Source organism: Ceratina calcarata, unplaced genomic scaffold, assembly GCF_001652005.2.
Source record: "Ceratina calcarata isolate Rehan_Ccalc_2016 unplaced genomic scaffold, ASM165200v1 scaffold15.2, whole genome shotgun sequence".
In the NCBI taxonomy this organism is placed as follows: Eukaryota; Metazoa; Arthropoda; class Insecta; order Hymenoptera; family Apidae; genus Ceratina; species Ceratina calcarata.
The window spans coordinates 264,041-281,190 of NW_017136199.1; the positions used below are offsets into that span (position 1 = coordinate 264,041).

Below are 17,150 nucleotides of genomic sequence, written 5' to 3' on the forward strand. Positions count from 1 at the left end.
CATTCATCCAGAAAGTCTAATATATTCTTTGCACTATTTATTAATTTTTATGGCACATAAAATTTGCAAACCTGAATTTTTCTTTAATTTAAATTACGGATGGAGTTTGAAAAAATTTATATGTACTAGTCGTATGTGTTTAATGGATGCTGTAGGAAAATTTGTGAAGAAAATGTTAATAGTCGTGTAACAAACATTTTTATTAAATTACATCGTTAAAAGGTTGGATGCGACGGTCATCTGTGGAGGCACCAAACAGACTTAGTGAGGCAACTCCGGGAACAGGCGAAGGACGGCACTTTGGCGGAAGTCATGCAGCTTCCGGTTCTTCTGTGGCGCGTGAAGACGGAATCGAGCTTGTTGCTGAGGAGCAGGAGGGAGGCTGGTTCCGGCGACAGCAACCCGGACGACTACGACGGCTACGATGCAGATTACGACGACTACGACGAGGAGGACGATGAGGATGGCGATGACTTGCAAGTGCCACCGACCATCATGCCGGATATGAGCACAAACGGCGCCAGAGGAAGCTCGGGGCAGGAACATCCTCACAGGCATCACCACGGTGAAGAATCCATTGATTGGAATGTAAGTATCTTTCCTTCTATAATTCTTTGTGGATTTCTTTAAAGTAATACATTATCTCGTATTCGATTTAATATTGGACTTGAATCTGTGTAAAAAGAAATTAGGTGGCCATTTATTCGATTACTTTATTAGATATAAGTTTTATAGTCTGCTCCATTTATAGGGACAGCTTAAGGCTTTTCTTAGATAAATAAGAAAATGTTAGAAAAGTCACTACCCTAGCCCTTCAGAGAACTCTCCCTATCATGTTTGTATAAACGCAACAACGCGATCCACATATCACGTTGAAATCTTGCCGAAGAAATTAGTCTGGTAGACGATGCTGATTGATGCCAATTGATAATCCTTCGCGTCGTGCGTCATCGCCCAAACAATTTGCCGTCTGACCGGCCTAAATTCCTGCTCGTTTCATACTGACATCATTTACCCAGTTCTTAACTAACTGTAAGATTCGCACAGCCAAAATAGAGAAACTTTTATGTTTTACTATTATAGACGCATTGCAACGATGGAGAGGAACAAACTTTGCTGACGATACTGTTGGACGCGAGGTTCGAGAACATCTCGCCGGCAGCCAGGGTGAACACCATCGAGAACCTCGCTGGATTCCTGGGTCTCCATGTGGTAAAACCTCCTAATGATAAAACATAATTTCATCTACTTCCTATAGAAATGTGCATTTGCCTGAATATCTCCTGTCTAGTTATAACTTGACTTTTGTATCCCGAAAAGGGAAGTATAAAAAATCATTCGGGGACGGTTCTTGCGAAGGTGTCCTAATTCTGTACGAAAATAACGCCACGTGCGGAGTAATATTTGATGAAAGTTTAGCTTGTGCCTCTTTACGAGCGGCGGCGAGGAGAAAGTTTATGACGTTATAGGGGTGGCTGCGAGCGTAGAATGGAAGATGCATCGTGGTCTCGGTATAATACGGGAAATATTCAACTTTTAAAATATATCCCCAGCGAGAAAGCGGCTTCCGGCGTACGTAAATTGGACGCCTTCGAGCGCCGCGCGGTTTCCTCTTTTTTTCCTCGACGCCACCAGAGAATTCTTAATTAATTTAATCGCCGTGCAGAAGAAAGGAAGAGCGTTACTCTTTATACATTTACAATGGCCCGCGCAGATTCCTCCGCATACTTTCATATTCCAAAGAAAGTAGCTGCGATTCCGCAATTTTTTAACAAACTTACGAGCAACCGTCATATTTATCGCTTGCATTTTACTTATACAAGGTAAACCTCGATATACGACATGAATTCGTTCCTGATGTTTGGAATTATACCAGACCAACTTTTCCCATAAGAAATAATATAAAAATGATTAATCCGTTTTCGTATAAAAAAACCTTCATCGATATTATGAACGAAGTACTCATCTTTGTTTTACTGCAATGGGGAATAATATTCGTAAATGATTGGAATTTTAGTCTTGGAAAACATTTGATTATCACAAACCTTACCCGAGACCCGGTCGTTAAGCCGCGATTACGGGAAATTGCATCATCGGAAGGGGAATTCATTTCAGAATAATCGATTCGGTTACGCAAATTTAATCTACCACCATTGAGGATAATCTGATTGTGTCATGAAGCATTCTTCCCTAACTAGCGTCGCTCGAAAATTTATTTTCACCGTGATTAGAATCGAGGGTGTAATCAAGACCGGAATGTCCTCGTTAACTGTTTAGTTTTCCATCTCTCATCGCTGTCTACATTCCGTCCCAATTTCAGAGTGCGTTTTCGATGCATCCGCAAAGCGCGAAGGAGAGTTTGAGCGATGATTCGTCCGTGATTCTAAGCGGACCTGGGAACGAGAAACACCGTAAGGAGAAACATTTGACGGCTCTTCAGTGGCAGGTAAACATTCATTCATCCAGAAAGTCTAATATATTCTTTGCACTATTTATTAATTTTTATGGCACATAAAATTTGCAAACCTGAATTTTTCTTTAATTTAAATTACGGATGGAGTTTGAAAAAATTTATATGTACTAGTCGTATGTGTTTAATGGATGCTGTAGGAAAATTTGTGAAGAAAATGTTAATAGTCGTGTAACAAACATTTTTATTAAATTACATCGTTAAAAGGTTGGATGCGACGGTCATCTGTGGAGGCACCAAACAGACTTAGTGAGGCAACTCCGGGAACAGGCGAAGGACGGCACTTTGGCGGAAGTCATGCAGCTTCCGGTTCTTCTGTGGCGCGTGAAGACGGAATCGAGCTTGTTGCTGAGGAGCAGGAGGGAGGCTGGTTCCGGCGACAGCAACCCGGACGACTACGACGGCTACGATGCAGATTACGACGACTACGACGAGGAGGACGATGAGGATGGCGATGACTTGCAAGTGCCACCGACCATCATGCCGGATATGAGCACAAACGGCGCCAGAGGAAGCTCGGGGCAGGAACATCCTCACAGGCATCACCACGGTGAAGAATCCATTGATTGGAATGTAAGTATCTTTCCTTCTATAATTCTTTGTGGATTTCTTTAAAGTAATACATTATCTCGTATTCGATTTAATATTGGACTTGAATCTGTGTAAAAAGAAATTAGGTGGCCATTTATTCGATATTTTATAATATTTCCTACTTTCACTACTTTTATTTTCAAACAACTTCTTGTCGAAAAGCTTTTTACGAAGATGTTTCAATGAAGATTCAATGTTATTTTTACGTGGGTGTGCTTAGACTGACGATATCGCGAGTCTGCCGAACTTGTTTGACATGATGATGAACAGAACTACTACGGACACCGCGCCAACTGTAAGTATCGAGAATGAATCAGTGTCGGGTCGTGTGACGAACTGTCGCCGACTCTTCTTCCTTTCTAGAGCCAGATGAGATTTAAAAATGAAACCGAGAGGAGACCGCAAAAAATTGCGTTGCTAAGTAACCGGCTTTCGTTAAGAAATTCTTACGTCTCTGTCTTCCATTCGCCATGCCAATCGCTTTCAAGGGAATCATTGCGCTTAAAACACTTATTAGTCCAGCTGTGGGTACTTGCGTGTTCGATATGCCGATCTGTGCCATTTAAACCGGTCAATGTGTATAGAGAGTCGCCTTTAATGCAGATTATTAAACAGAATAAAAGTGAACGAAAGCCTGAGAGAAAAGCATAATAATTCACTACATATACATTACTTAAAAAAATTATGGCATCACGAAATTCACGTTGGAAATTGTCCGAATTTGGAAGATGATCACAGCAACATGACACAATCATATGATAATTTTTGGTTGTCATCTTCCAAACTTTGGGTATGTCCCACACAAATTTCGTAATGTCATAATTTTTTTAGTACTACTTTCTTTTCGTATTCTTGATACGTCTTTCTTCGCTCCCTTCATAATGTAACTAACAACGTTTTTCGTGCCGTACATCGCATCTACTAACGATTTCGCAGACAACAACCACTGAACTTACATCACCACCATCAACAACTCCAACAACAACAACATCAACAACAACAACCACCACGAGCACGACGACCACCACCCCGATTACTCCGACAACAACAGCAACCCAACAGTCATCCTCGTCAACGGGTACTAGTACAACAAGTAGCACAACAACGAGCACAACAACAGCAGATACAACAACGGCGAGCATGACACCAACGATCATACCGTCGACCGAGACACAGGATCGAACGGAGACCACCGAAGAGGCGACGAAAAACACGAGATATACGGAGAACAACGATCTAGCTCTAAACGTCTCGTCCGTTACTATACCAGAACTCACTACCAGCATCCCCCCTTCGGTAGTCGTTCCTCACTCTAGCGCGACGACCACCGCTGAAACGATCTTGGCTACGACGACCGTCGTCATCGGAAGAACGGAGACGGACACCATCGGTGGTACTGTTAATGTCACTACGGAAGAGGTAATGCTTCGACGCTTACAGCTTTTCACCTCGTTTATACCGATTGTTCATGCTACGCATAGAGTCGATTCACCGTTAGTCTGTCGCTTGAGCCAACCGATAGGTCGTTGTATCACTAAGCCTTTTACCTAAAACTGTCTATATCTATGAAGCTAACTATGTCTGAGATGTTCGCTTCGATCAACCAGCTAATCGTCTCATCGGTCCGATAGTCTTTTTCAAATTATTTTTTACGCTTGAGATCAAAACCGTGAATTCTGTCCCTTGATTCATATCAGATCTCGATATTTACAAGAATGCATAGTTTCCCGGCGTTGAGACGTCCTTATTCTGTCTTCAGCCGACGGTCCCTACAACGAGACAGCCGACTACTCTGTTGCCAGTCTCAGTATCAACTAACACGGCGAATGCAACTATTACCACCGCATTCATCGCGAGTACAACCACAGTGCCTACCACAACGACGCCGCAGATAAAGACGACTCCGACTACTACCACCACGACTACAACCATGGCTCCGGCGACTACTACTACGACCACGACGACGACAACGACCAGTACCACTACCACTACCACTCCGGCACCGACGACTAGCGCGGCCACCGAACCACCGGCGAGGGTTACCACGGAAACGATCGAATACGGGGTTTACAACTTCCCACCTAGACAAGATAGGAGGCTGAAGAAGATACCGGTCACCGCCGGGAAGCCGTTGAGCTACGTGATACCGGAGAACACGTTCAGCGATTTCGAGGATGGCAACACCAGGCAGCTGCGACTGAGCTTGTACTTGCAAGGCGCCCCGCTGAAGCCCAGCCACTGGCTGCAGTTCAATCAGACCTCGCAGGAAGTTTACGGACTGTGAGTATCGTCGATCGAATGTTAAAAGGGAAACATTTAGATTATATACATTTAGATTCATCATTAACGATAACAATTCGAGTTTTGTCTGACACGTGCATTTTAAAAAGTATGACGTATGCATGAAAACTCTTTTATTTCGCAGGCCGTTGGAGAACGATATCTCAACGTGGACGTACGATCTCGCGGCCACGGACAGCGAAGGATTAAACGCCACCGATCAATTGGACATCCACGTGCAGCAACATAAGCTGAGCCGCAGCGTGAACCATGAGTTCAGTATTTATTTGAAGATCGACAAACGTTCCGAGTTCCCTACGGACATCGACTGGGAGTTAAAAGTGATTCGAAGCATAGCTAAACTGTATGGAGACAGCGACGCCAGACATATCACTGTCAGATCGGTTGACGTCGATCGCGATCAAGCGATCTTCACTTGGACCAATGACAGTTTACCCAGAAGCAGCGACTGTCCCAAGGAATATATCAACAATCTGTTGCGCGTCTTGGTCGATAGAAGCGGTGATCCTAGCACCGAACTCATCTCTGCCCTTCTTCCACAAATCCGAGTGAAACGCGTAGTCTATCAAGGCATCGGTCAGTGCGAGGACATCACTCGTCCGGAACCACCGAAAGTTTCCACGCAGGAGCCTAAGTCAAACTTCCCGCCGCTACCCAGAAACCAGGTGGACCTCGTCAACGCGACCGTCGGTCAATTATTGGTATTTAAAGTGCCCGAAGATACTTTCTACGACGCTGAAGACGGTTCCGCGAGGAACATGCAAATGTCTCTACTGACGATCAAACGAAAGCCTATTCCGGCGAATGAGTGGCTGCAGTTCGACAGCAAGAATCAAGAATTTTACGGTGTCCCGATGCGCAGCGACGTGGGGCGCAAAGAGTACCTCTTAGTCGTCACTGATAAGGAAGGCGAGAGTGCCACCGACAGCTTGGTCGTCGTCGTCCACGACGCCTCGTTCATGCACCACACGGTAGAGTTCTCCATGACCCTGGACATCCCGTACGAGTCGTTCGCACATTCAGCCCTCCGGAAACGAACCTTCATCGAGAAGCTTCGAGATTTGTACCAAGACAAGGACACAAGCGCTATATCATTGCACAGTATATCGAACGGTAGCACGGTGATAACGTGGCACAACAGAACCCTGCCGACCACGTACTGCGCTCACGCGGAAGTCAGTAGATTGCGATCGGTGTTAGTGAAAAGCGACAACGATCGCCGATCGGTAACGGACGAGGTCCTCGAGGTGATGGGCGACAAGTTCCCCGTGAAACAGATCACTGTCATCCCGATGGGCATCTGTCTCGGCGAACTGACGGACGTCCACTCGCCCGATAATCATGTACCACCGGTGGACGACTCCACGTCCGTTGGAGCGTTCCGCGACGACTATCTGATCACGTTCGTTCTGCCGGCCATAATAATCGCCATAATGTTAATACTGGCGGGGATCGTTGCGTGCATCTTATACAGACGAAGGCGCAGCGGAAAGATGAGCGTCAGCGAACAGGATGACGAGAGGCAGAGTTTCCGCAGCAAGGGAATCCCGGTTATCTTCCAGGACGAACTGGATGAGAAACCCGATCCAGGTGAATTTTTTGCAGTGTACAGTCTGTAACACAAGAGCGTAAAAGCGATATTACCGCGTCCGAACAACATTTGAAGATATCGCGTCTACGCTCTTGTATTACTGTATTTAGTAACATGTTATTATCCTCTTTAACATTTAATAATATTTCATTCTTTTTAATTTGTCACAGGCAATAAGTCTCCCGTGATCTTGAAGGAAGAGAAACCGCCTCTACCTCCGCCGGAGTATCAGAAGGCGGAAGACGGCGCGGACGTACCGATGTTGCCAAAAGAGAATTCCGAGGAACCGTATCAGCCTCCGCCACCGTTCGCGACGAACCGCGAAACCAATCGTCAGAATCGTCCTAAGCCGACCCCGACGTACAGGAAACCACCCCCGTACGTGCCTCCCTAACAAAATACGGTCCACTCGCCCACGCGTAAATATATGCTAGCGATGCTCGGAGACTCCCCAATACACGCGCAAAACCAAACCAACCATCAGAAGAAGCCTCAGCATGCCGGTAAACTCGACAACTGTGCATCTCTGAACGTATACAATAATCTTACAATTAACTAACAGAAAAAGAAAAAAAAAAGAAACTTTGATTCGTCCCGGCATTCGATCATTAATTAAAAATGCAAAAGAAGAGGAGAACCGATCGATTCGCGAGAACTCGCCAAAAATCACACGCTCACGTTTACTTAATTTATCACGATCAACTTTTTATACGTATCCGTACATGTATACTCATTCTTTTATCCGCGTCTTTTATACAACGTACATTAAATGCGGAAACGAAGGGAGAAACGCGGGTAACTCGCAAGCGCGGCGGATTTCGTTTCTTCACAATTTTAATTTCAACGATCGTATGCATCGTTGCACTTTCATATAATTTCATCGAAGTAAGAAACACGTTTTCTAGGGAGTGTATGGGATGAAACAAATCACGCGTTGCCTTTCGTAACGAATTCAAACTGTAGAGAAAGAGATAGGGAGAGATTGAGATAGAGAGAGGAGAATGATTTACTAACTCCGACCGGGTAAGCGAGAATAATTTTAGGTTTTAGGTTTACGAGGACATTGTAGAACCAGCCAGTCGTTTAGGGCGAGATGTATCTGACTCGATAACGATAGAAATCGAGGGGTCAGGGGGTGGAGGAATGAACCGGGCGGGGGGAGAGAGTCGGTGTGTGTATAAAATCGCAGCAACGATACTCGTTTATAATATTTCAGTAATATCAGTGCCATTTTTTAAGCAATAAGGGTATCCTGCTGTGAAGATTAAAAAGCACGTACTATAAATGGTTCTACGACTTAAACAGTTTACCGTGCGGAAGACAAGAAAATACGGTCTCCAAGTATCAATGGACTATTGACTTAACGAATCTTACAACGTACCTACAACGCGTAACGCTGCCAGATTAAAAAAAAAAAGAAGAATTAATAATTAATGGATATTCGTCGTCGGACGGGACAGTTCTTTTTATCGCCCATTGTATTCGAGCTGTTTTTTTAATCGAAACTGACCCATCCGATGATCGGTTATTATCAGACTTAAACGTTAAGGATTTTTTTAAAGAGATGAAAAGAATAAAGCAAACTTAACTCGAATGTATATCTGTTCGCGCGAATATTGCCATTTGCAGAATGACATCAAAATGCTTCCATTGGCGCTGTAGGCCACGCAGAATAAAATGAAAAACTAATGATAATATATACAAATATATATATATTATATATATAAATATGTATATTACCTATTTGTCGTTCGATAGACAGTCTGCTGCAGTTACTTAGATCGATGTTCGAGAAACACTGCCAGACCTATTGTCGCATAGCATTTATTTCTATCATCTTGCTCTCACTTATTATTTTTATTTCTCGCACTGTACAGGAAGTTTATTATTCGTTTAATAATCCGACAATTTCAGTTTCCTTTCATCCTTTTCAGTAACGACGCCCTACGACTATCGTCCAACACACGTTTCCTTCTTTTTACCATTTGAAAAATGGAGGAAGCTTTACAAGCATCGTTTTAACTCGTCGCAGGCTTAATTTAATCTAGATTTTATATAGTTACCAAGCCAAAAAACAAGTACTAACTATTTAAAGCACAGATGAGAAAATTAAATACGATGGAACAAAGGTGGGACGGGAATTAATTATAAAGTAAACGAGACCTACTTTTTATCGTGTATACAAACGAGAGAGGAGAGGCGTGAGAAAACCCGTACTTCCTTTGCGCAGAGCGCAGACACATTTTATATGAAACGACACTGATCTTGTACAGTTTTAACCAGCTGCTCTGTTGCGACGAACATTTATCCGACTGATTTTCTTGAACGAATAAACGCAAAAGAAAATGTATCATGTTTTTTTCCGGGATACGGGTACGTTTCTCTTCGATACCTCGACAGTTTCCTGGTATTTTTTAAAAAGCGGTGGAGAGGGCAATAAACGAAGGGCAAGGAGAAGATGGAAAAAAAAAGAATGAACGATATCTATCTTGCACCTACAATTTGGAGATTCCTTAACGGGCGGTTAAAGAATCCGCAAATACGAGTGGTCAATCCTATATGATATTGAAACTTCGTATGAATGATGATGTTGATAATTGTGTATGTAGAATGACGAGAAGAACCGGATGTTTCGTATGCAAGCTAAATTACGATATAATATATATTAATATTAATTAACGTCTTTATAATGTAGAAGATTTAAGTATATATATAAATATTAACACGCGACTATCTCTTGAAATCCTTTTTCATCGCGGGTTCTTGCCTATCGCAGACGTACGAAATCGGGACATGTATTTGAATCGCAGAAACAGCATTAAATTGCTTTTTCACGATGAATTCGTTCACGAAAAGTCGAATGATGTGTTATCTATTTTTGTATCACATTTTTTATATCCACTGAGGGGAATCGTGAGCGATCGGCGCGGGTGACCCACGTACGGGCTAAGCTAAAAAATAAACCTTTTTTTACGAGAAAAAAAAAATATAAAAATGCTCGGGTTGAGGACGTCGCATTCGATCGCAGGGGAATCGTTTAAGGACTTGTTTTGCCTCGATCTGCGGTAAGCAAGAGCGAGACTCATATCATGCTTCGAATCATATCATCGCCTGTATCGCGTAACTCTCATGCGTTGCAAATTGTGTTTACTTATGAAGGAAACGTCGATTATGTATAATAAAACCGTGTACGATATTTATAAGAAACGGTGTCAGAAAAGTAAGCCAGTGAAACGAATCAGAAGAGAAAAAAGACACCCGGAGGGCAACCAGCTTTCCCTTTTGGTCGATGAAACAGAAGGAAGGGTTCGGAAAGTATTTTGTACAGAAGAAAACGGGACGCAATGAAGATTCCTGAGGGACACAAGAGTAACAAGTTCCAAAATCGGGGGACGAAGAACGATTAACACGTGTATAAGGAATTTCTCATAAATGGTATTATAAGGATTGCCTATTCGCGAATTTATTTTTGTCTGCAACGGCGCGGCGCCTCGACGGAACCGGATGAAAGGGAATTTGGAGTGAGTAGTGAAAAAAGAAAAAAATGTTCGTCCTTCCTTCGAGCGGTGTCTCCGATGAAACGAATGAAAGGACGTTAAATGAAAAAGCATCCACACACAGACACACGCGTATACAGATTAATATCTCTGACAAGTACTACATATTAAACACGTGTAAAGATTAAGAGTTAATAAAGCCATTTTAGGATACCAGGCTTTGTTCCTTGCGCGTGGATTAGCTTTCTAGGAAGAGTCCTTGCCTGCAGCGAGGTGAGCGATCGAAGGACTCAACGTTTCCTGAACTTTATCCCTCTTACGATTTCTGCTCTATTTACCATGATCCGGTCTACGTTTTGTTCATCACAGATTTACCTTGAAGCCTTCCAATGTCCAACTGACGATTTATCATTCTTCATTTTATTTGCATTCCACTGGAGCGTAAAGGGTAATCTGAGATGCATGTGAAAACATTATTAAATTTTATATAAGAGCCAGTGCACCTGTACAAAGCAACGCGAGCTCAAAGAAGACATATTTAATCGTTAATCGATTGTTGAAGCAGTTTGTATGTAATTGGGAGGAGAATATGAGGTGCACACGCGTACGATTCGTGACCGAAAGTTTCTGTCTGCACGTTCGTTTACGTAAACAATTGACAATGACTTAACGAGGATTAATTAGATCGGAGCTGGCAAAGAGCACTTGCGACAAATCGACCACGGGACGACGGCGACGGCGGCTGTGGAGTCGTCCGTCCTCGCTTTTGACATTGAATATTGTTTATACTCGTACGCGTAGTTTTTCTAACAAATTACGTATCGTACAAGTGAGACGGTGACGGATCTCGTTACACCTTTTTGCGGTCACCTTTCCGTCCGAAGGAAATGGTTTTAAATTAGCGTTAACCAACGACTCGCCAATAAAAATCGGCAAACGATATGTACGTTTGCGTCATTGGGGAGAATTGTGCAATCCATTATGACCGTAGAAATTTCTTAGAATCTTCCTCTATTAATTTCCATATTTAATTAAAGAATACACGAATCAGAGTGTTGCTTGGTTCTACTTATTTCAGGAAATTTATTTAGTAACTTCCCAGTAAAAATAATAACAGCTGTTACTTTATATAATAGCTACTTGCACTTAGTTGAAAACGAACAGTTTTGTGCCCCAGGACATTTCAACATTTGCTTTCTTACGTCGTTACACGATAAAACGTCCATCAGTGTCGTTTAAAAATAAATGCTACTATTGAAACTTATACAGTTTTAAATTGCTGAAAATGTTAATGTTCCCTGGCTTATTGACGGTAGACGTGAAAAAAATAACGTTGCCAGTCTTAAAATAGAAGACGCGAACGAGAAACGCATCGACAGTAGCTGTTAAGTAAAACAAACGAAGCAGATGCAGGTGACGATAGGCAATTAGCATTTTTAACGCGTCTGCTCGTCGCTGGTTACGAGGGACGATGATTAATGTGCATAATGAGGCCTGTCAAGGATGATCATAAGAAACTGGAGTGATCGCATATTTATTTATTTATTTATTTATTTATTACACTAAAAGCCCTTTTATGCACAGGAGAATACAATAAGACAAAATTAGCACAAAAGAAATAAAAATGGGACGATGAGAAGTTCCTCCTTACGGATGGCGAAGATTGAGAATATTCTTGAAGGTAGAACTTGAACAACGATTTAATTGCCGCGAAGGACGAACAAAATGATGATTGCATAAGAGATGGAAAGTACTTCAACAATACTATCGCTTCCTGTACGTACGCCGACACTCGGAATTGAAATGCAAATACGGTTCACGGATTTATTCGATGCATGAATAATGATTCGTGCATGCATGCACCGTATTACTAAAGATTGTAATACGCGTGTATGTTCCTTCGCTGTGACCATGTCGAGAAAATTTATGGTAGCTCTGACGAATTTATTACGCAGTTTCTACGAATTTAAATAATCTAGTCAACCTTTATCCATTTGTAGAAAATTGTCATTCAAGATTCCTTCTGCAAACGCGGTTGAATAGAGCTTTACCCCTGACGTTGGAATTCCAGTATCTTCCTAATATCAATATTTTTTTGCATCTATTAAAGATGTAAACGTGTTAAATTTTTAACAATGCACTCAATACGCAATTGTCGAAAAGATTTGTGGAATCTATGACAAATGTATTACGCAGTTTCTATGGATAATCTAATCAGCTTTCATTTATTTATAGAAAATTGTTATTCAAGATTCTTTCTGTAAACGCGATTGATGAACGCATTACCTCTGATAATGGAATTCTAGTATCTGTCCAGATTTTTATGTATTTATAAAAGACGTAACAGTGTTGAATTTTGAACAGTGCACTTAATATGCAAAAACATGGAAATTATTAGAAACAAAATGGATGCTATGATACTTAATTCATGAATGCAAATCATATTTAAATTTCATTTTTCAATTCTTTCTTCTAAATATTTTATTTTGCATAAAATCCTACAGTCTAATAATTACGAATAATTTTCTCACTATTGAAGCCATCGAATTTGATCTTTCTACCGACATATGTTCAACGATAAACCTAATGTTGCTGAGTATTAATTACTATTACATATGAACAGTGATGTTAATTCTTCGAAGTGGTGTTTGGACTACATTTTCAAATGTGGAAAATCAAATTTTGTCTCTGAGACGAAACGATGTATCGTTCGTCGATGTTTTCCAACGGAATTTGCTGGAATTCATTAAATTTTATTGAGAGCAGCGCCGTGGAACGAGCGAGTTGGGTTTATTGGTAGAACGACGATCGAGATGATCAGGCACGTTCCATGACATAACACTGACGTGACGGTGCTGTCCGATGAAATTAAATTGGTACAGAGTGCTTCGATCTCGGAGACCCTCGTAGCTTCCTTCTTCTCAATTTATTTCATTTTTTATAAATAAAGATCTGCAACTTCGGGTCACAACGTAAGTAGACTGTGGATTATCATGCAAAATAGTTTGTAATTATCAATTTAAAAAATGCTCGTTAGATAGGAACATCATTTAAGCACTGCAATATACTTCTGGTCATTTACATACTTTCATCCGTTTCATAGATGTTCACATAATTTTCTCTGTATTCAATTTGTCTATGAATGCATAAAATCCGCAGTTTAGTAATTAGTTCGCGCGTATTTATAAAACTGGAACGCAAGTCTACTTTCTTTTAGTATTGAAAGTAGGATTAGGAGAAAGAGTATAATACAACTGATAGAACAGAATGACCATAGCCAGATTGGAACAGGATTCCGGTCCTCGACCTCTTCAGAGTTATTCTGATTCATCAGAGATGATCGGTCGAGCCTCGTTATCAAATGATGATTTCGTGACGGGTGACGCAGTCGTATTTAACTTATTGTTATACTGATTGACTGAAATAGTACGTATTGTCTTATTCATCGATTATTATCATCATTTCTTCAATGATAAATTAATTCGTTGTACGTCGCGTTCAGGAAGAAAGTGCGCATTGTGAAAGTTTGAAGAAGAATTCAGGAGCAAGAGAGTATGAATGAATGAATGGTTAACGGGTAGAGTAATCTAATCTCTCTTTTCATCGATTGTTGATCGATGGTCACTCACGAGAGCATTGTTCCAAAATACGTTCTACAGAATTTGAAGAACAATATCAATGTACAGTGACTCCCATTAACATTCGGACAGACTTGAAAACGGAATAATTTAATATCAGTAGACGTACTGACGAGCTCACCGTTTGAGAATTTTAAATGCATGCATTCACTCTGGTAATGGAAGGACATTAAAAGAATGATTGGCTGACACGAAAGAAGCCGGCTTCTACTCTTTAATTAAATTTTGTCATTCATTTGTTTTAATCCCATTCCTTATATCTTTAACTTTAAATTTATTTTCCATTTTTCTCTCTTTTCTTTCTCAGCTTATTTTTCTTATTAGCTGCATTTTTAAGTTTATATTTGCGTACATCTATTATTGATATTTTAAGTTCATCACAGTTCTTTTTATTTTCTCTTTTATATTCTAAACGGCTTATGCTCGTTAATAAAGAAATAATAATAAAGAAAAACGCTTACGACAGTTGAAACCGTGACGCGTTCGCATTTGATTTCTCGTCATCGGAATTCTGCAGCTGATAAAACAATTGTCGCGCGTTATTTTACCTTATCGTCTCATCGAGATTAATGTTTCCGTGTAAAACAGATTCAAAAATGACTCATTAACGCGTCGAGTAGCTAGTCGCCGTCTATCGCAGCACGAATTCATTCCTTTTATTACGAACGTGTCTGTTCACATATAAAATGGGCCTTGGATACAGCGTTATCAAATTAGTTTCGTAGATAAAAATGCGGCGTTCTTCGCAAAGGCCACGAACGACTTATAACAGAAAGCTAATAAAAAAGGTGAGCAAACAGGTTCAAAGCATCTAACAATTATTATCAGCGCGTCGTCGCCGCGCCGTCCGTAAGCGTAAGCACGTGCTGGAACATTTGGTGGGGATTCTCCGTGCACGTGTAAACATTTACTAGCGCATGCGCGGCGAACCGATTTTCGTAGTAAAAGTCACGTGACCAGCATGGTTATAAAATCCAGTGAGCGGCCGGCCGGCGTTGCATTCGCGGACGATCCAGAGAGGTGAATCACCTTTTCGTTTCCAGTTTTACTCATCAACGTGCAAGTCTCTCGAGCCCGTTACACGCGCCGTCACATCCACTCCCTACGGCTCGTTGTGTTGTCAATTTAAATAACGAGGGGATCATTCGAAAGTTAGCCGCGCTCGTTTGCCGCTCGTTCTCCTTCGAGTTCGGATCGACCCCGTGACGAGGTCCATCGGCTAGTTAAGTCGGTAACCGGTTAATTATTCGGAGTCGGTAGACGCAAATAGAAGTAGAGAGTGACCTGTTGGACCCAAACGAGATTCGAATCGCGGTCAAGACGAAGAGTAAACTGTACTCGGATCTGAACTACGCTGACTTGAATTTCATCTAAGGCGATCGTGTCTTCGTTCATCGAGATGGCCGACCAGAACGATTGGGACTACTCCGCCCAAAATGGTGAGTTCGTAACGTATGTTATAAATCAACCAGCTTCGCATTAAACTTGCATCGGTTTCATCAATTATTCGTTACGTTCGACCGGTCGGATGTTCGTTACGTGTGCTTCGAAAGTTCAGTGTCAAAATAGAGGATCGAGTGACATTTACAACGTTACGCTTACATGTTGGTTTTCAATTACAGCGGTGTAAAATACACATAATGTGATCTTATATTTTAAATTACTATAACAGCAGATCGAGTAATTCGCGTTCCGTTCGATCTTAGTTATAATTTACGGTTTGACGTTTATTAGGGATTGCATGAGTTTTATAATAGCGTGTTTATTGATTATTCGATCGATCAAAGCGATCGCTGGAGATCTATCTTGCGCAGTTTCTAGCTTTTATATCGTAACGACTGCTATGAGGAGTCGTCTAAGGTTGTAGGAATTATAAGATCTCTGCCAAAAGCTTGACAAATGTGATAAAGAGCTACGTTCGTAGTTTGAAACGATAAACTTTTAAAAAACATGATATTTACTGAGAGAAGTATAGTAAATTTGCCAAGTTCTGTTTTGACTCGTTTATCACTTTGTATAATATTCAACACTTGTATAAGATTGCATTTAAAATAAAATATAGGGAGTAGAAATTGGAATGCGAACAGAAATTGGGACGTTCACTATGAGATGTATAAAATTGTTAAACGTGTTTTTATTAAGATATTTATTTTGCACAAAAATCCGCGATCTACTAATAATAATAATTGTCAAGAGTCCATTGGTTGTTTTTATTTAAGGGGTCATACAACCTTAATTCAGAATTACGTGTAATTTATTCAACAAGTACTCGGCATTAAAAATGAAATACTCGTATCGATTGCCATTGTTAACATTTATTGCGGAATTATTCCTAGGGGAGCATTTATTATTGTTCTGGCGTATCATTCCTCTTTGTCGACGCATTTTATTGCTTCGTATGGCCTTCGATGAAACACTTGGTTTGCAATTTGGTAAAAAATTATCGTCGCGCGAGGTAAATAAAGAAAAAGTATGGGTACGAAAAGGTTGCAGAATTTTCATTTTGCAACGATGCGATTCTAGAAATCGCAATTCAATTTTTTTTATCTGTGACTCGCACAGATTCACGTCGTATTGTTTCATTGTTTCCGGTCTTTTTGTTCCTGTTGACTTCTGTTTCCAATTAATCATTTTCGTTTATCTAATAAAAATTGATTGACGGCATTGATAGTCAATTCAAGGAATAACAATGTTCGTAATGCGCGTTTACTAAATATGAAATCGGATAAAAAATCGGTATTGATAAATGTCGGTTAACGATGAGAAAAATAATTCACCCGAAGATGTTTTCCACGTTGAACTTCGATGTGCACCAACGTCATCGTCTTATTATTGACATTCTATTCTATTCGTTAACATCAGGTCTAAGCTCTAATCAACATGTATTTATAGTTCGTTCTAAATTTCCATTGCAAAATCGCTTTGGATTGGCGATTAAGAATTTCTAATCTGGAACCCTAAAATCATTTCTGATCACGTACGGCGCTGTCCACTCGGATGGCCTCGAATGGCCCATATTATTTTCTCGTAGGAAATTATATGTAACATGAACAAAATAACGT

General features: G+C 40.9%; 2 protein-coding genes across 6 annotated transcripts in view; both read left to right on the forward strand.

Annotated features, from left to right (window-relative positions):
* Positions 1–10,663, forward strand: part of LOC108632004 (dystroglycan) — a 101,160-nt gene extending 90,497 nt beyond the window's left edge. For 4 of the 5 annotated variants that reach the window (XM_026819339.1, XM_018036293.2, XM_026819340.1 and 1 more), the window contains 8 exons: positions 1,084–1,212; positions 2,321–2,446; positions 2,678–3,043; positions 3,282–3,356; positions 3,998–4,480; positions 4,821–5,341; positions 5,487–6,952; positions 7,124–10,663. In XM_026819339.1, the coding sequence (XP_026675140.1) occupies positions 1,084–1,212; positions 2,321–2,446; positions 2,678–3,043; positions 3,282–3,356; positions 3,998–4,480; positions 4,821–5,341; positions 5,487–6,952; positions 7,124–7,347 (3,390 nt within the window). In that variant the 3' untranslated portion in view covers positions 7,348–10,663. The remainder of the gene's footprint in view (positions 1–1,083; positions 1,213–2,320; positions 2,447–2,677; positions 3,044–3,281; positions 3,357–3,997; positions 4,481–4,820; positions 5,342–5,486; positions 6,953–7,123) is intronic. The other variant, XM_026819342.1, reaches the window with a different exon arrangement.
* Positions 10,664–15,069: 4,406 nt separating this feature from the next.
* The window catches only part of CAH1 (carbonic anhydrase 1), a 31,532-nt gene continuing 29,451 nt past the window's right edge, over positions 15,070–17,150 (forward strand). Inside the window, exon 1 of the mRNA XM_018036306.2 lies at positions 15,070–15,527. Within this exon, the coding sequence (XP_017891795.1) occupies positions 15,488–15,527 (40 nt within the window). The 5' untranslated portion in view covers positions 15,070–15,487. The remainder of the gene's footprint in view (positions 15,528–17,150) is intronic.